This window comes from Juglans regia, chromosome 8 (assembly GCF_001411555.2).
Source record: "Juglans regia cultivar Chandler chromosome 8, Walnut 2.0, whole genome shotgun sequence".
NCBI lineage: Eukaryota > Viridiplantae > Streptophyta > Magnoliopsida > Fagales > Juglandaceae > Juglans > Juglans regia.
In genome coordinates this window covers 15961128-15981883 of record NC_049908.1, presented here as the reverse complement: position 1 = coordinate 15981883, position 20756 = coordinate 15961128, and the positions used below count along the sequence as shown (strand labels likewise).

Here is a 20756-nt window from a genome sequence, read left to right as displayed (position 1 = left end):
ATGTTTTTGATTTTTTTGTGACTGCTGTTATGTGTTGTAATCTGGGGGTTTCTTTTTGTGCTGCTGTTAGACATGTTATGTTGCTAACTTGCTAGACATGGTGTTGGAAGTGCAGACTTTGTAATTAAGAAGGTGTTGAAGTGTAGGCATGGTAATTTCTGTAGGTGCAGGTGTTTTTTGTAATTAAGAAGGTGTAGGTGCAGATTTATGTAGGTGTTAGAAGTGCAGACATGGTAATTTCTTGTAGGTGTTTATGTAGGTGTAGATTTCTTATTGACACGCTAGATATTTGTTTAGTAATTTAGAAATTTATATAGAATTTCTGATGAGTTTAATTAAATATTTTTTGTTATTAATATTAAATGACCTTTGAAAATATGATTTTTTAATATTAATTTAATTAGAATATGATTATTATTAATATTTAATTGATAGAATTATAAAAATAAATTAAATAAAAAAATATTAAATTAATAATATTTTTTTATTATATAGAAAATAAATAAATAATTTAATGTGAAGATTGAATTTAAATAAAATAGACAAATATAAATGGATATGATATTAGCTGAAGATATATTTGTCTAAGCCAGCGAAAATGCTCTAACAGCCCCACAGCAAACTAACCACATAGATTTAGCCGTCGTTTTCGACCAGTCGATGACCCCAGGCCTGTGGTGCTCGTTTTCTCCCTCGGTTTCGAGACATTCTTTCAGGCTTTCAGGGTTCTCATAGTGAATGATTATAACTCCATACATGAAGCACATGATTCTCACCGTGTGACCAACTAGAACCCATTATTTGGTTAGATTAAATTTCCTTTTGGGCTTTCTCTATCTCACTAAATCAGTGAACCCAGGTGAAATATCACTCGCTTTCCATCTTGGGTTTTTGTGTTCTGATATATTCATGGCTTCTGCAATACTCAGTGGAGCTGAAAACCTCACAGTCATAAGAGGAATAACCCCAAATAGGTTAGGTTTTATTGGGTCAGATTTTCGTGGGAGGCATTTTACCAGCACGGGTTTGGTGTCTAGTAGTATGATTTTCAAGACTAGAACCATAGTCCCCAAGTGTAGTGTTTCGGCTCCAAGGCCAGCTTCACAGCCTAGGTTCATACAGCACAAGAAAGAGGCATTTTGGTTCTATAGATTCCTCTCGATTGTTTATGACCATATCATAAACCCTGGGCATTGGACTGAGGACATGAGGGAAGATGCGCTTGAGCCTGCTGATCTCAGTGACCGGAATATGATAGTGGTAGATGTGGGTGGGGGAACTGGGTTTACCACTTTGGGGATAGTTAAGCATGTGGACGCCAAGAATGTTACGATTTTAGACCAGTCACCTCATCAGCTTGCTAAGGCTAAGCAGAAGGAGCCCTTGAAGGAGTGCAAAATAATCGAGGGTGACGCAGAAGATCTTCCTTTTCGTACTGATTATGCTGATAGATATGTATCTGCTGGAAGGTATATTGTGCAATTCTTTATTCGGTTTTATTCTACCTGTCCTTTATAGCGTACCATGTTGTGTATGTTTTGATTGTTGGCTGTCCATAATTTCTGCTCTTAATCATATCCTGGTTTTTATGAGTGGAATAGTAGTCTTGGTTGTGGATGATACTTTATTTGGTCAGATGGTCATGTTTGATAACGCCGTGGGTTGTTATGAGGTAAATATCCCTCTGTTCACATGCCTAAACATTTTAATCTTCTTCCACTTCCCTTTGGGCCAAGCTCAATCACCCAAAAAACAAATAAAAAAGGGAAATGCTTAGTCAGAAGAATAAGGGATCAAAGTTGTGCTCTGGTTTTTTAATTTAGAGCAAAAGATATAAAAAAGAGGTGAAAATATATTTTCTCCATCGATAACTAGCTTTCCAAAATTTACCTATTAAGAAAGAAAAAAAGCTTGCCAAATTCTTATTGGAATTTTAATTACCAATTGATTCATGTAGATAATTTATAAATGTGTTTATACTTGCGTGGGGTATGTATCACGAAAGATAAAAGCTTGATATGCATAGAACAGACGATAAAGTTGTTTGCTTAGGGACAGAGATATGAAGTTTGTGGTAGTGCCTCTTATGGAGGGAGAGAGAGATTAATTGTGGTAGTGCCTCTTACGGGGATTATTCGATTGCATTGCTCACTTTTCAGCATCGAGTACTGGCCAGACCCACAGCGAGGCATCAAGGAAGCATACAGGGTGTTGAAACTTGGAGGAAAGGCATGCATAATTGGCCCTGTTTATCCAACATTTTGGCTGTCTCGCTTCTTTGCAGATGTGTGGATGCTCTTTCCAAAGGAGGAAGAGTACATTGAGTGGTTCAAAAAGGCTGGATTTAAGGATATCAAGTTGAAAAGGATTGGCCCAAAATGGTATCGTGGGGTTCGGCGCCATGGGTTGATCATGGGATGTTCTGTTACAGGAGTAAAACCCGCATCTGGGGAGTCTCCTTTGCAGGTAATTGTTCTTTTCCATTTCTTCAGTCCTTATAACATTACCGGTGGGACCATCCATGAGGATTATGTTCCTTTGAGTGTTTAAGCATCTGGAGTGGTGTATATATTTGTAGGTGCTTTACCATACCAATCTGTGAAAGATTATCACGTATTGAATCTACGATAGCATTGTGACTTAGTAATTCACGTTTAGGATTTCTTCTTGATGGATGCAGTTGGTGAGATTCTTAGAAACCTTAACTGAAGTGTTCTGCTGTTTGTACCCTTTCCCTTATAATTTATAACGTGTCTATTTTGGTTTGTCTGAAGGTTCTGCTTCATTGGTCTACTTAGAAGTATGGATGTTTGAGCCGACAGTCTTCTTAGAAGTATGTTTGTGTCTGTCAACATGTGTTTCATGCTTGATGCTTTGGCTAACTGTATTCTGTAGCATATCCAGCTTGTATATTTAGCTATGTTTCATTTTATTGTAATGATCCCGTTGCATATCTACTTTGGTTGGTTTGGGCAAATTGCTGCCAAATGGGTTAGACCATAAACCTATTGTTTTTTCTTTTTTTCCCTAATCAGATCATATACCCGTCGACTTGATATTAGTTGTGGATCTGTTGCTTTGAAATTTATAATGTTACTAAGTTACAAACTGAGGCATTCTGTAGAACCGAAAATGTTATATTACAATGTATAAAATAGCATAAGTTTTCAGATACCAAGAAAAAAGAAAAAAAGAACAAAGAACTATACAGATAACAAATCTAACTATCGGTACAATTTACAAGACTGATACACTAGGAATGCATGTTATTCGAATCATGAGTATGCTGCACTAGGAGGAATGGTATGACCTCGTTCCTTTATTGCGAGTTTTCTTATATTTCTGCATGGTCGGAGGTTCCACAGTTTGGTTCAAAGAGTTTGACAGATAGAGGCTTGAGTACCTGTATGCTCGTGCCATAACAGATAGATCTTGCTTTGCAACCATATGATTTCCCAACTAATGACATCTTCTTCCTCTCTCTCTCTCTCTCTCTCTCTCTCTCTCTCTCTCTCTCTCTCTCTCTCTCTCTACATGTTCTGTCCAGACTTATGAGGTTGTGTATTTAAATGCAGCTTGGTCCAAAGGCAGAGGATGTAGCAAAACCTGTAAACCCTTTTGTGTTCTTCATGCGCTTCATTTTGGGTGTCATGGCAGCTACATACTATGTTCTGGTTCCTATTTACATGTGGCTCAAAGATCAAATCGTTCCTAAAGGACAGCCAATCTGAGATTTCTAGCTGGTTGGCAGTTGCAGCTGATTGTGACACTCTTATATGGGTAGATTTTTCTCATAACACAATTTGGATCTCCCTGGCCTCTCATATCCCTAATTTCGTTGTTATGTTTCCTTTTCAGAGTATATCATGGTTATTCTGCTTAATCAAGCGAATAAGTTTCTTGCCAGAAACTACTTCGTTTTGTGTTAAGGTGGCAATATTTCTGCTGATGTATGCTTTATTATTTTCTAAAAAAAATGTGATGTAATGGATTGCTTTTAATAACCTGTTAAAATTTTGAGAAGAAAAAGATGTCACTACCCAAGGAGTGGAACTACCCTACAAGGGATGATGTAGAAACCAACTTGTATCCATGTGGTGAATCTGGCTGCCCTGGACCAGTTGCGAGTATTATCTGGGTGGCCCTTCACACCCTAAATGTAACGCCCCGGTCTCAGAGTTTCAGAGAGTTAACTCATGAGCTACTTAATCTCCAATAACACAATTATATATAATCTAGAGATAACATAAAAATATTAATTTATTTGTTCAACACAAATATCCATATTCTTCTACAAAGATGCCAAAGAAATACCTCAACAAAATAATTTAAAATCTCCACAAAGACTAGAAAATATTCATTACTCAAAATATCAAAATCACAGAAAATAATAAATTTACTAAATAGGACTTTCCAATAAATATTTATATCCTTTGTTACTTATTCTTCTACGATCATCAAACTTTGGTAACACATCCTACTCTTGATTTTTAGCTGAACTATCAAAATTATTTTAAAAATATTGTAGAAATAAGGGATGAGTTATCAACAACTTAGTAAATAGAGAACATATACTAATATGTAAATATGAGCATTTATAGAGTTCAGAATGCAGAATTAGAACATGTTATCAAAAATATCAGAGCAAAAATTCAAAAATATTTTTATTCAAAAGTCCTTTGGTATATCATAACTAAACATCACATCAGAAACATAATTTCATGTTTAACTCCTGTGGTAGGGTTGTGTAAACTCCGGTGGCCAACCGAGCAGAAATAGAATGTGAAATCTTCTCCTTATTCATTCTCGGAGCCCCGAGTATGCATAGAGGAAAGACCGCGCAGAAAACCACTTTACTTCCAAAGTGGGTGTACCAGAAACATAAAAGTTAGTACCAACCCAAACACAAGTTATAGTTTTATACCCGTGGTAAGGTCATAGCTGAGTAGAGTAGAAATAGAACCATATACAAAATCAAAATGTCATGTCAAAAGTTTTCACATGCTACATCTTATCAAAACAGAGTACTGAACAAAATCATATCATCTTCATAATCAAAACAGATTCAGAGCATCTTCACATAATAATGCACAAATTTTCATATTTGCTCTTTTGGCACAGTTCATAAATAGAATGCCAAAAATAGCTCATGTCTACACCAGTCATGACATAAAATATTTTATCTTTTATACAGATTTCATGAGTAATGCAAAACACATAACTGAGTTTGTTTTCATATTTTTTTTCAAAACATCACATGCACATTTGCATAAATCAACCTCAATTTATTTATTTTCTCTTATACAAAGTTTAGCATAAGAATTCCGCTTACCTGAACTTTTTAACTTTTCTGAATTTTTCCACAATCGTGCTGAATGAATATCAATTGTCACCTATACAGAATATTAAACATTACTATACTTCTAAAAGGACTTGCTAAAACTCTCCATTTAGTTAAATTCATACTGCGGAAATAGTTTTAATAATTATTTACTTATCAGAAATCTAATAAATACTATCATCATTAAATGTATATTCTTAACTTATTATAATATAATTTTATCAAATATGGAAAAACAATTTAAATTCATTTTAAAAATTAACTTAATCCTATTTAAAACTCATGAGATCTCTATAAACTATTATTAAAATAATAATTTAATAATACTAACATATAATGACAATAGTAGTTCATAAAATATTCTTAATAATATTTATATTAAAAATCATTATAACTAATAATCATATCTAATTTAAAACCATCTAACATTTATTTCATATAATAGGCTTAAAGTGTTTAAAATAAAAGATTAAAAACTTACAATTTACTACCAAAATCAAATTGTAAAATTAATACTAAGTAATATAATTAAAGCCTTTTAATATTTTCTGTGAAATCAAGTTTATGGACTAATATATTTATCCGAATAAAATTATGCGTAATTTAAAAATACTTAATAAAAGCCAAATTAAAATAATACATTAGTTTCTTAATACAATAACATAAAGTCGATTTAAAATCGCTAACATAGTTTCTGTAAAGTATAACAAACCAAATTTAAACATCAAGTTCACATGAAGTCTGCCCATTTAAAATGTTCTAACAGTTTTTGAATTAGAATAAACTCAAACTCAATCCAATTTAAAAACAAGCTTATTTTAAAACTAAACCCAGCCCACAAAACTCAGCCTATTATATGGGTATTTTGGGAATAGTTTTTTTTTTATTTATTTATTTATTATTTTATAATGTGATATTAAATAATAAATTTATAAATAAAATATAATAAATAATTTAATTTCACATCAAATGATAAGAGATTTATTTTTTGTAAAACATGGTAAATGGGTTTGGTCATTTTGATAATTAGATTTACCCTCGTTGATGCCAGATTACTAGGGGAGATAAATCTCTTACCATTTGAGAAAAATAGGAGAGAGAGAGAGAGAGAGTCGGGCAGCTGCTCACCGAGGAAGGGCTGGATGAGGCGGTGGGCCTGGGTGGAGATCTACGGTAGTGCGGTTGGGGTCGACGGCGATGGAGCCCTGAGAATAAAAGGGTACCGACATCGTAAAAGAAGAAAACGGTAGGAAGAGGAGAGGGGATCGAAGGGAAACTCTGGCTTATCGAGAGAGTGTCGTGCTGTGGAGTCGACGGTGGCAACATAGTATGGAGAAAAGAGAAACGTTGTGCGTCGGAGCTGGGCTGAGAAAACGCAGATTTGAGCTGAGCATCGTCGCTTGTTCTTGGCTTCGTGGCAGTGCAATCTATTGCGCATGGGGATCCTTTGGTGTAGCGGCTTGGTCTGTTGGTGGCTACTTGTTTGTGGTGGTAGTGACAGAGTGGAGGTCGTAGGGGTGGAGGTTGAGTAGTTCGTGATGGTTGTGTGTCTCTCTTTCAGTGGTTCTTCGGCATGATAATAATGATGGTTTCCGTTTGCCGTGGGGAAGACGTGGGTTGTTGGGTTCGACAATGGTGGTGATGGGCGCGACAGATCTGAGATTGGTGACTGCAGATTTGGTGGTGATCTATGGCAATGAGGCTTTGGCGTCAGCTTTTGGCCATTTTTTATTTGGTTTCGGCAACGATGATGGCTGTGTTTAAAATCAATTGGATCCCGCTAATGAGCTGGTGCTTTTGATCACAGACAGATATTCCACGAGGTTGTATGTGGCCTAGAGAAATGCTACCCATCCCGCCCTTAAGTCACGTTCAGACATCCCGCTCGACGTGGCAATACACGTTGCAAATAAAATAAGAGAAATAAGTGATTTTAAGGTTGTGTTTGGATGTTAAAGTGAATTGAATTGAGTTGAGTTGAGATGATAAAATATTGTTAGAATATTATTTTTTAATATTATTATTATTTTAAGATTTGAAAAAGTTGAATTATTTATTATATTTTATGTTAGAATTTAAAAAAGTTATAATGATGAGTTGAGAGTAGTTAACTAACCAAACGAAACCTAAAACACACGGGCGAGAACCATTCACTAGAACCCGCGCGATACCCATCCCCTTCTCGAGCAGAACCCATTCGGACCAGCCATCGACACCGCTGCCGAGCTCCATCTCTGACCTCATCTCCCTTCCCTCCATCTCTGACCTCTCATCTCCGACCTCGACCACATTTTTTCCTCCCCCAAACCCCGCGCGCTCTCTGTTTCTCCCTCACCCATCTACCCCGTTCGGCGTAGCCATCTCCCCCAGCCCCACGAGTTCGAGCCCCACCAGTCTCTCGGCCATCTCTCCGATGGTTCGGACCCACGATTTGTTGTTTTTTTTCCCTTTCTCAGTTTCCCTTGCAATTGATGTCCGAAGTTTTTTTTTTTTTTTTTTGTCTGGGATTTGTTTTTTATTCTGAGCTATGTTGCACTAGTCTTGTTATGATCTCTATGTATTGTACTAAAGAAGGGAAATAAAATGGAAAGATGGAGAAATTTGTGAAACAAGAAATTGCACTTTATATGTTTGTGAAAATGCCTGTGAAAACCGAAAATCAAAATGGATTGGATAAATTAAGCTAGTGATTTTACTCAGTTTTTGACTCTCCCATGTTCAATCTTATGTTTAATTGTTCAATCACTTTGCATCATATATCATGCTTTCTAGCTTGCTTCTTGCTTGAGATAGAGTCGGGTACAAGAGTCTTATGTAGTGGTTCTGGAGAATGGTTCTCGCCCGTGTGTTTTAAAATCACTTATTTCTCTTATTTTATTTGCAACATGTATTGCCACATCAAGCGGGATGTCCGAATGGGACTTAAGGGCGGGATGGGTAGCATTTCATTGTGCGTCGGAGCTGGGCTGAGAAAACGCAGATCTGAGCTGAGCATCGTCGCTTGTTCTTGGCTTCGTGGCAGTGCAATCTATTGTGCGTGGGGATCCGTTGGTGTAGCGGCTTGGTCTGTTGGTGGCTACTTGTTTGTGGTGGTAGTGACAGAGTGGAGGCCGTAGGGGTGGAGGTTGAGTAGTTCACGATGGTTGCGTGTCTCTCTTTCAGTGGTTCTTTGGCATGATAATAATGATGGTTTCCGTTTGCTGTGGGGAAGACGTGGGTTGTTGGGTTCAACGATGGTGGTGATGGGTGCGACAGATCTGAGATGGTTTTCTCTTCTTTAGTGAAGAGGTTATGCTTTTTGTTCGTTTGATGTGTACATTTTTTATTGAACGAAAAAAAGGCTATAAAGAGTAATTATACATACAACCGTGAAGTGCGTAACCGTCGCGTAATCACTTTGAAAAAGAGTGGGGTCTACTATTAAAAAATTAATTTTTTTCATGTGGGTCCCATGTTTTATTCATTTTTTTCAAAGCGATTACGCGACGGTTATGCAATTCACGGTTGTAAGTATCTTTTCTCTAATTATTTTTACAAGAAAAAAATATAATAACTTTTTCATTTATTTAATAATATTTATTTATCATACTAAACATTTTTTTTAATGTAAAACAAAGTATTTTTATGGTCCATGATTTAAAAGTGTTTTGAGTATGTTTTACAATGTATTATTATTTATAAGTTTTTGGTGAATCTTTTTGTGAAATATCTTTAGCAGGGAATTGTTTACAAGAAATTTGAAAAATAAATATGGAGGGTAGAGGCCAGAGGGGATCTTCATTGTCCTCATTTTGGTTGGCACGGTTGCCCGATGCCGAGGGGAGAGACGTACGTTGCAATATCGTTCCCTGAAATGTTGACTTCTTCGTTAGAACTTTCATCATATTAAGTGATCCAGTGCCACACATCGTTACTAAGCTAGCTTTGTTATTATTAGATTAAGACTAATAATTGCAATTTAGTAATTCGAAGGATGAATAATGAACTGTTCATTTCGAGGTTGTGAAACCAATTAAGCTGAATAAGCCATGAACTAAGTTTTGCAAACCAAGAGTCATGAAGTGCTTGTTTGAGTCCATAAATCACCTTGCGGAGTTTTCAAGCATGAGTATGGAATTGAGGATGAACAAAATCTGGGGGTTGAATCATAAACATAGACTCAGTGATCATTTCTCCATGTAGAAACGTGTTTTGAACATCGAGTTGCTTGATTGGCCATTTGCTAGTCTTGCCATGGAGAGAACAAGTCGGCTTACTTGTGGCTTTATAACCAACCAGACTATATGTCTGACTATAATCAAGTCCAGGCTGCTGATGGAAACCTTTATCGACTAGTCATTCTTTGTGGTGCCCAATAGTGTTGTCAACCTTACGTTTCAGAGATAATACCCACTTGCACCCAATCACGGTCATGTTGGAGGTGGGCGGAACAAGCGTCCAAGTGCCGTTGCAGAGGAGGGCCAGGGCATCGAATTCAGCATTCATGGCACCTCTCCAGTCTGGGTTTTTGGAAGCTATAGTGAAGCAGGTCGGTTCTAGTGCAGAGAGACTTGAAACGGTAGTAAGAGCTCGGGGAGGAAACGGCATGGTTCCGTTGGTGTTGAGTTTGGAATAACTGGTTTTGTTTTGGAGTCTTGTGCACATGGTGTAAGTCGACTGGAGAGCAGCTAATTGATCGGGACTGTTGTTGGCTGCCATTGTGCTCGAATCAGTCGTGGAAGTTGCAGCAGCACCTGGTTGAAGACGATCAAGTGAAGAAGACCCAGGAGATAGTGCTTCTTGATTCGGTGATAGGCCAGTTGAGGGTGGGGCTTGAGGCAAGGGTGGCCCGGTTGGATTGATCCACAAAGACAAGTCTGAAGGATGGTTTTGTGATGCGCCAGCAGGTGGTGAGGCCTGATGCAAGGAGGGCCCAGTAGCCGGAGAGACCTGCAAACACAAAGGCAAGACAGTAGTAGAAGGTCACAAAGCCAAGTGAGGCTTGGAACTGGTCTAGTGAGATTTAAAGGGAAACCGCTGCTCATCAAAGCGAACATGGCGTGATATATATGTTCGGTTAATTGGAAGGTGCCAGCACTTGTAACATTTGTGGCACGGGCTATAGCCTACGAAGACACATAAGATGGATCTAAAATCCGTTTTGTGAGAATTATATGGTCTTAAGTTTCACCAACACGTTGATCCAAAAGTCTTCAAAAAGGAATAGTTAAGGTTTGTGTAAAATCACCAATTCTTCCAAAAGTATAATCCGATGGAAAGATATAATTTTTATTATATATTATATATTCTTAATGCTCCCCCTCATTTATTGAGGGAGATCGTCACTTTTGGGCCATTTCCCTCAATAAGTGAGCTCAACAGATAAAATATTATACATGATATTGTCAAGGTTCAAAATCATGACTTCTGCTCTAATACCATCAAAGGATATATAGATTTCATATATTTAACTATACATTACATGTACAAATGCTTAGAATTATACAAGTGTAAAGTTTCTACAATAAACAATTACAATAAGTGCAGGAAATATGCCTGCTAGTGCTATGTAGAGAAGATTATATTACAAGAGCAGATGATGCTCGATTCTTGGTGCTTAATTGATTGTCGTCCATGATTGAGGTTTTGACTTGAGCCAGATTCCATGATCTTTGTTACTTGATTTACGTCGTTATTACACCCAAATTGCCTGTTAGTATCTCTTTTTTAATTTTGAACTTTTTAAGTGAAACAATTACAAACTCTAGAGTCCTTTTCTAAGCAAGCAATACGTTAACAAAATGAAAAGAGATACTTGAAGTAGGGTGAGGATCACTACTAAGGCAATCACTTTTTTTGAACTCTCTCCAAGATGAGTTAAACCCCTCTTAATTTAGTTCCATGATCTAAACCATAACCAGTTCTGTTTCATCTTCCTCTACACAAATACCACCTACGTACATTTACACAATATCCTCATAACAAACGCTGAAGTACCCTTCGTCCCTCATATGAAACAAAATACCTCAACCTCCTCCGAAACAACTACCCATTTCAACACCTACGTCTTTCATCTATTTTCTCCAAAACAACTACAATGAACTTTCTTCCAGGAATGGAAACCCCCATAAAAACACCAAATGCTTTAAATTGGAATGACCTAAACCTGCAACCAAAAACCGAGGTTGCTGCATATCTCTCAGATCATCCTCTCATCGACCGAATCATTTCATCCAAACCTCTTAATAGGCATGCACTGCATGCTACAATCAAGGCAGCTTGGAGCTTCGTCTTAGAGCTCACCATAGAAGACCTGAATGTAAATCTCTTCACTTTTCCAACACAAAATGAGAAAAACAGAGTGATGGAGCAGTGCCCTTGCAATATAAAGGGCTTCCACATGCTGGTACGTGAGTGGCCCTCCTAGCTTGAGCCTACAAGAAATTAATTTAAAATGTCTATTTGCTGGGTGCAAATACATGAACTTCTGTTGGAATTTATGACAACTTCAAATGCGGAAAGAATTGCAAAGAAGCTAGGCAACTTCATTTAGGTAGAACAAGTGACCAATATGAGAATAGTTCTAAGAAGATATATGCAAATTCAATTGGAAATCAATGTTGACAATTCACTCCCTGATGGCTTTCCTCTCATACGACCAAGATGACCAGCAACATGGATAAGTTTTAAATATGAAAGATTATCATATTTCTGTTATTGTTGTGGTTTTTTAGGTTATATCCAGCAAGTCTACTCACTTTTCCAAACTCAAACTGAAGTCACAAATTTCGGTTCATGGATGAGAGCAAAAAATTCCATAGCACGAAGATTGGATCAAGCAAAAAATTATCAACCAACACATATTAATCAACACTCAGATATGGTGGCATTTGAAACTAGGCAAGCAGTACCTGAGACCAGTCACTTTTTCCCACAAAATTCAAGCAAAGTGAAAAATAAAGTGTATCAGGAACAAGAAAGCTCTACAACTATTCCTGATTACTGCAACCAGCTTGATGCTAGGGTGCAACTTCTCCATGGAAACCAGTTTAGCATGAACATGGGAAGAATTGGGATGCTGAGTGGGAAACGTGGCAACCTTCTAACTTAGTAGAAAAATGATAAGGATACATTAACTGAGAGCAGAGAAAGTCATCTCAGTTAGACGACTTGTAAAAGCCCACTGCAGAACCAAAATGTTCAAGCTGGTCTCCCCATCACTTTGACCAAGAACATCCAACCCATTCAACACAACATTGGAGATCAAACGGTTAGCATTGCGCCCCCTTCATTTAAACACAACCCACCTTTTTTAACAAGCATCAATTCATCACATATCATTGAGAATCACATGCCCCAACTCAATTAGACTAAGGCTTCAGAAACCAATATTTTGAAACAAATAATAGCCCAATTCGAGCAACTCCTAAGCCCAACTGAAATCATCCCAAAAAACCATTCCATCTCACTCTTGGTCAGTCCATCGGGAAGGTCATGCTTTGCAGTTAGGCCTAATACAACTGAATCCAATATTCTAGTCCATCCTAACCCAGCCTAGTCAGCCTTTAAACACCCTTCTCCTTCCTAAGACATATCAAAAAAACTGCAGACTTCATTTTCAACCCCACCCATCGTTGATCACCTTGAGCATAGAACTAATAAGAGGTATACTCATGAGGGACAAGGGGAGTCAGCTTCTGTAGGAGAAAAGTTTTACATTTCAAAAAGTAATTGGATTACAACAGAGGAGGGAAGAAATGCACAGACAAAAGTAGAAGAAGACATTCCGATTGCAAAATACCTCCTGATGGCAAAGGCAAAAAGGTGCGATGTACTCAATAGGAGAACAAAGAAACCCCACTTTTCTCCCTATCAAAAGGATGAGCATCACTCAGGTAACATGTCTCCGACCCAAAATCTCAAAGTTTTTTCTTTAGATGACGAGGCCAAAGTGGCAAGGCCAATACTGCCACCAATTCAAGAATGACACTACTATGTTGGAATTGCAGGGGTCTTTCCCGACCTCGTGCAATCGTAAGTCTGAGGGCAAATATCAGGTTCCTTAAGCCTGATGGAGTCTTAGACACTTTTGTTGGATGTGAATACTAGTAGTATTGTGAATAGACTAGGTTTTACCATGTATGTAAATATCCCACCCAATAGTACATGGGGTGGTATTTTGTTTATGTGGAGACAAGGAATGGATGTAGATCCAATGCTTATGAATAGTAATGTAATGACTATGTTTGTGCACTCAGATCCTAATCACAACCCTTGGCTTCTAAATCTTGTTTATTGCCCTACGCAGAATAGTAAAAAATGACATTTTTGGGAAAATTTGAATAGAATTGCAAATAGTTTTAATGGCCCTATCTTAGGCATTGATGATTTTAATTCTGTGCTTAGTCAATCAGAAAAACTGGGAGGAAGGCCTTTTGCTTGTTCCTCAAGTTGTAATGACCTTAGAGCATACATGGAGGTGAATGGCATGGTTGACATCGGATTCCATGGCCCTAAGTTCACCTGATCTAATAATAGGTAGGGATTAAGGAACATTAGAGAAATGCTTGATAGAAATGTAGCAAATCCCTTATGGATGAATCTTTTCCCAAATGCTACTCTTCAACATCTTCCCATTAGTTCATCTGATCACTCTCCAATCTCTTTGGATACTTTAAGAAGAAAGTACCATAAAAACTCCTTCAAGTTTAAAGAATCCTAGATCTGGGATCCAACTAGTTAGATGGTTGTTCAAAAAGCATGGAATACCTTCATTATAGGAAACTCTGGTTTCATTCTCTCAAAGAAATTAAAAGAGGTCAAGAAAGCTCTAAAATCTTGGAACAAGAACCACTTTGGCAATATCCGATCTTCCATAAACAATTTGACTCAAGCACTCTTTCAAATCTAATCCAATGACCCGACGAATCAAGACATGAACATTGAAGATGACCTCAAAGAACAACTCAATGAGTAGCTAAGGAAAGAAGAAATTCCATGGAGGCAAAAATCTAGATTACAATGGTTAACTACTACTAACCTCAACACTAAATTATTTCACATGTCAACCATCATTAAAAGGAGATCAAATTCCATTAAGAGCTTGAAAATCACTTCTAATCATTAGACAGTTGACCAAACTGTCATCCAGAATAATTTTTTTGACCACTTCAAAGAAATATATCAAACATCCAACCCCATCTTTCAATTTGAATTGGAAGATTTGTATCCTGACAAAGTTTTTGATTTGGGTAATAGTTTTCCCTGTGAGATAACATCTGATGAGGAAATTTTATCTACTTTAAAGCAAACTCCCTCAACAAAAGCTCTTGGTCCTGATGGGTTCACATGCCTGTTTTATAAACAATATTGGGACATCATAAAAAATTACTTCAATGCTGCTATAAAAAACTTTTTCATCAATGGGAAACTTCTAAAGAAATTGAACCATACTCATATAGCTTTCATCCCAAAGACCAACAACCCCAATATTGTGCATCAATACGGGTCTATTAGTCTCTCAAATGTTTGCTACAAAGTCATAGCAAAGATCTTTGCAAATAGACTCAGAAAAATTCTCCCTAGGATCCTTTCACCCCACTAAACAGCTTTTGTTCTTGGAAGAGTAATTCAGGAAAAAACTATTATTGCTCAAGAGGTATTTCTTCATCTCAAGAAGAAAATAGGGAATATGGGGCTCATGGCTATCAAAATATACATGGAGAAAGCTTTCAATTTTATGGAATGAACCTTTATTATCAATATAATGTCGACCTTGGGGTTCCATGGAAATTGGATTAATTGGATCAATGAATGCATCACCACTATTTCCTACTCAGTGATCATAAATGGGAATCCATATGTCCTTTTCCATCATTCTAGATGACTTAAACAAGGGGATCGTTTATCTCCTTTCCTTTTCATACTTGGAACTGAAGTTCTCACTAGACTCATCTCTAGAGAGGAAAATCAAGGTCATCTCAAAGGTATTAAGATCAGTAGGAATGCCCATTCTCTCTCTCATATTTTGTTTGCAGATGATCTCATACTCTTTGGCAAATCATCTAATCAAAATATCCAAAAGTTTTTGATTTTTCTAGAAGAATAATCATCTTGGTTAGACCAGAAAGTTCACTCTAGTAAATCTTCCATTCAATTCAATAGTAATACACTGCTACAGAAAATGAGAGAGGTGAAAGATTTCTTTAATTTCAAAATTGCACCATCCAAAATAAAATATTTGGGTCTTCTTCCCTTTTCTTTCAAAGCCTCTAAAAAAATTAATTTTGAAAAGATCCAAGAAAAAATCTTTCAGAAATTAGTAGACTCGAAAGCAAAGTTATTATCTCAGGCTAGTAGAACCACCTTAATCCGACCAGTAGCCAGTTCCAATCCCTCTTATGTAATGTCCACCCTCTTAATTCCAAAATCAGTCACCAAGAATATTGATAAAGCCTTCTAGAGATTTTAGTGGGGGATATATCACCCTTGAAAAATCTCATAATTTCACTCTTAAATCATGAAAGTCAATATGCAAGCCGAAATCTATGGGGTGCATTGGTCTAAGATTGACATATGACTTCAATAGAGCTCTCATGTGCAAATTAGGTTGGAAAATGATAAATGGTACTAATGCCATCTGGAAAACTGCTATTTTTGGAAAATACTTGAAAAACTCTCCTTTTTTTTTGCAACACATCCAAAGGCCTTTGACTCATGGATTTGGAAAGACATCCTAAAGTAGAGGGATTTTCTCAAAAATAGTGTGTGCTTCCAGATTAATAATGGCATAAGTGCGAGAGTTTGGTCTGACCCTTGGATACCCACTCAGCCCACATTCCAACCCATTCCAAAGTCTACTTCTATTGAAAGGGATTTGTCTCTAACAGTCTCTGAACTTACTATGGAAGAGCCGAGAAGATGTAACACTATTTTGTTGTAAGCATTGTTCCATCAAGATTTTGTGATTGAGATTATGAAAATCCCTTTGGCTCAAACTGATTTCTATAGTTTGGATGATAAACTCATATGGATGCATTATTCTTTAGGGAGATTCTCAGTAAAATCTACATATGCAGCTATTACTATGAATCCCAACATTCTTCATTGGTAGTCTAGTACTTGGAAAAAACTTTGGAAAATCAACATACATGATAGACTTAAGCTTCTCTGCTGGAAAATTCTAAGCAACATTATATCTACAAAAATTTTGTTTTAAAGATTTCTTCCTTTGAATGATGAGGAATCTTACTGTCCTATTTGTAACAGTGAAGTAGAAATACAAACTCACTTATTTTAGTCATGCGCTTTCACGAGAATCATTTGGAGACATTTCCCTTGGCCTTTGAATATTTCCTATTTTGCAAACAATAGAATTAGCCATTAGATAGAATGTATTATTCCCCCTACAAAGAGACTCAACATCCCTAGTAGTGAAGAACATCATTTCCAAATCTTTGCCATTAATGCTATGAACGGCATTTGGTTCTTAAGGAACAAGATTGTTCATGAGTATTTTACCCCCAAACATTGAAAGTTTTGCTTCTTGTACTTCAAAGATTTATAAGGAACACTGTAATGCATGGGGTAGTAAACAACTAAATAAAAGCCATAATTAGAGAGCTACACCTAGAGATCATTACATTTTATCATTTGATGTAGCTGTAAGAAACACAGGCAACACAACAACAACAATATGCAGATTAGAGGATGGCTCTCCAATTTTTTGTCATAACAAAGTTTATCCAAAGCCAGAACCAAATCAGGGTGAAGCCACTGCAATGTACATAGGAATCACATAAACAAAAGTGAAGCAACAAGTCAAGAAACTTATTATTGTAGGAGATTCTCTAGTTGTATTGCAACCTGTGAATGATCGTGATAAAAATTCAGATTGGACTATTCAACCTCTAATCAATGACATCAGAATCACGGTACAATCCTTTGAAAGCTGAAAAACTAGAAAAATACATCAAGACCTAAATTGATGCACACATTCTATTGCGCAATGGGTAGCTTCCATGAAAATCTATGGAAGCTTTCCCCTCATCTCTATTCTCCCTTGTCATTTATATTTCCACAGTGGTAAAGACCCTCCTATTAATATGTAAATCATAAACATCCTCTAATGACTCTGTAGCTTGAACTTCCTTTAATGAATGAACCTTGTTGAGAACAAAAAAGGGTGAGTATCACTACTGATCATTTGATTATAAATGGAATCATGCTTGCATCTTATAAGTTGAAAAGAATTTATAGAGCTATTGAGTCGAATAGTTAATTATAAATTGAGTTGGACTAATATAATGTACCAATAAAAAGAATAGTCAGTTTATATGTGCCTATATTTTGTTTACTTATCTACTTTTTTCTCCTTATTTAACCCTAGTGAGTCAACATATGTCACAAAAAGAAAAAAAGACACATAAGGATTGGTGGGGATACATACCAATCATGTCATTACGACTCAAATTGCATATGAAATATCAATACTAAAAAAAGGGGATTCAGGATAAATAATATGGACAAGTTAATACCATAGTTCAATAAGAGTGCAAGGGAGATTCCAAGAGATGGAGAGGGAGAAAAGAGGATGGCTGGTCGTGGCTTGCTTAACTTGGAGGTGTTGTTGCCTTGAAGTGGTTGGGGGTAGTTTAGAGGCGAAGGAATGAATGTTAGGGGGAGAAAATGTGGTCTATTGGTGCAGCAGTCCTAGGGTTTGTGTTAAGGCAAAGAGTTGTGTGGCGTCCCGTTTCTCATGAAAGACTAGGCAATGATCCATGGTGCCAAGGATCTAGGCCAACTTGTCAACAGCCCAAAAGGAATTATAATAGACAGGTAATTTTTCAGAAGGAAGTACACGGATAAGATATTTAACTTATGACATCACAGTAGAATTGAAACGGAACATGTTGCGGTGACAACATTAGCAATAAAGTACCAAAATACTAAACTTTACGAGAAAAAGGGGCTCCCGCCCTTCATTAACCTCAAAGCATTACACCATCCAAAATACATAAGGTTAGTCGTCATAAGATGGTAGACTGATTACAAATAAGTGTCAAGCTTAATGTTGTACATCCTATAGTAGGTACAAGTGCTAAGGCAGGTCCTAGTCTCCGTAATCAGGACTCCAGCAGGATTGACTCTTCTTCTTCAGGCGTCATGCTGGAGTCTCTATCTGCATCTAAGTCTATGGTCCCAAGAACGAAACCATAGGTAGGTTAGACAAGTATGACAAGATTGCTAATGAGAGATACGATACCGAAGATGCGATGAAAACTTTTCATGTAAATACTGGACGAATACGTATATGTATGGAGAGGAATCACCCTCACTCTTACAGCTACGTGCATCTTCAAAACCTAGTGATGAATTACTCTCTCAATTCAAACATATATATGCATGACGAGGAATTCCCCTCTTGGGACGTTGCCCTTTCTTTATACAAAATAAGATCAAAACACATTAGTAATATTATGGCGATGAGTAACCCATTCCCATATAAGTAAAAAACCTATAAAACTAGTATTCGACCTATTTCAACCCAAGTAACATTATTCCACCTCACAGGTGCTCATTACATAGATATTTGCCACATATACACTCATGCGCAACATAGGCATGCATAAACTCGCCACACGCATACACTTGCCACATAGGCTCATACTCGATACACAGGCTCACACTCGCCACATAGGCACACACGCAGATACTTATTGCACCAGGGATGTTGCTCTACCCGGCCAACTAACTTGAGGACACCATCATGTGATATGCTGAGAGATCCCACATTCAACTATTAGGCATGGCCAAATACGACATCGTTTCACCCCCATTGTCCAGGAGGTATTCTCCTTCTCATGTGATGTACATGGTAACATTTCGCAGAATGGTCTCAAGGAATTCTTTGTCCCATACCATGAATAGAGGTTCATGCTACTGACTACTCACACACACACACACCAATATCAAGGGTTCCACACAAGGTCTTAGCGTTAGGTATTGAAAACAGTTAAAGCATAAAAAACATTGAAAACATAAAAAATCAGCAAGTAAATATAGATAGAAATATAATGTGTGAAATATTTATTCATGTCGTAGAATAGGGGAGAAGTTACAGAAATAATGCAATGTCTCTTATACATAACATTGAGCTCACATTACCCAGTAGTGTCTTAGAAGCTAACTTGCCATCCTATGTCAGAAGTTTTCTAGTTGCCTCTCTGCTCCTTGCTCTCCTCAAGAGTTATCTTCATGAGTTCTTTAGTGAATAAGGTTTCAAAAGTGAGATATTGTCCCACGTCTAGGTTCTTTATATAGAGTGAGATTGTCAGATGTCTTTTCTGATGTACCTCTGACTCCAGGTATGCTTGGATAGGAGTCATACGTCCTTGTCTTGTCATATTGTAGGATGACAAAGATAGATGGCCAGGGCATGGTCTTCACACCTCTTCGGTCTACCGACTCCTTAGTCCAGGTGACATGACTTGTCTTGCCTTTACCTTTCATTGTAGACCCACTCTGGATGTGACCCTTCAGATGGAGTGTGGGCTTCTACGTACATAACTGACACCTTTACGAGCCCTTCCATGTTATCTCAAAAATTGCTCATGCCTGGGTTGGTCTGTCCTTGACCGTTGCTCAACTTGGGTGAGTAATTTTATCTCGCCTTGGGCGGGTAACTCTTCATCAGAGTTCACCAATCTCTTCAGCTCCTTGTTCTCATCTTTACATTAGGTGGCTTCTAGCTTGCCTACCATGGTTGAGACACTCATCTCCACCTCGCTATGGGACATGTCAATCAGCGTTCTACAAGGTGCTTGCTTGCCCAGATGTTAGACTAGTTGTACTCTACATCTCCCACTACTGATTCCTTGACTATTGGAGCAATTCTCATGTTTGACTTCTACTCAACTCCAAGAATAGACTGTCCCCTTTCACATTAGACGGGGCCTTCACAAGTTGGATGTGAGTCGGTGTTGTATTTTGAGTAAGAATAGGTGACTTGCATGTGATTTGGATTTGGACTGAGGCTATGGAGACGTGTTTCAAATTTGGTCCATTGGGTTGAATTACAGCTGGATCGGGAAAACTCATTGAAAACTCTTTGGCCAAAGCAAGAGAAAATAATTTGCTTTGACAACCTTGTGGTTGAATGAGGAACATCTAGCAACTCTTACCCAAAATTATGATGATGGGTAAAAATTTTCATAAAACCTTGTAGTTGAGTGGGAACATCCATGCAACAACTCTTGTGTCAAATCAAGATGATAAAGAAGACCTAGGCCTTGTTTTTGTAATAAGGTATTTTCAAATATTCTTATATATTTCTTTCCCATACATCACTTAAATACAAGACATTTTTCAATTTCAAACTTTTAACTTTTTCATCTAATTATTGCCTAACCATTATCCAAGCTCAAATCCTAATACA

At 37.2% G+C, this 20756-nt stretch overlaps 1 protein-coding gene across 1 annotated transcript; it reads left to right on the top strand.

Moving 5' to 3' along the window:
* The first annotated feature begins 616 nt into the window (after positions 1-616).
* LOC108997758 (2-methyl-6-phytyl-1,4-hydroquinone methyltransferase, chloroplastic-like) lies at positions 617-4001 on the top strand. Its single transcript, XM_018974135.2, has 4 exons — positions 617-1469; positions 2160-2466; positions 3576-3780; positions 3859-4001. The coding sequence occupies exons 1-3, from the start codon at positions 910-912 to the stop codon at positions 3729-3731; spliced, it is 1023 nt and encodes a 340-aa protein (XP_018829680.1). The 5' UTR covers positions 617-909; the 3' UTR covers positions 3732-3780; positions 3859-4001.
* Positions 4002-20756: the final 16755 nt, after the last annotated feature.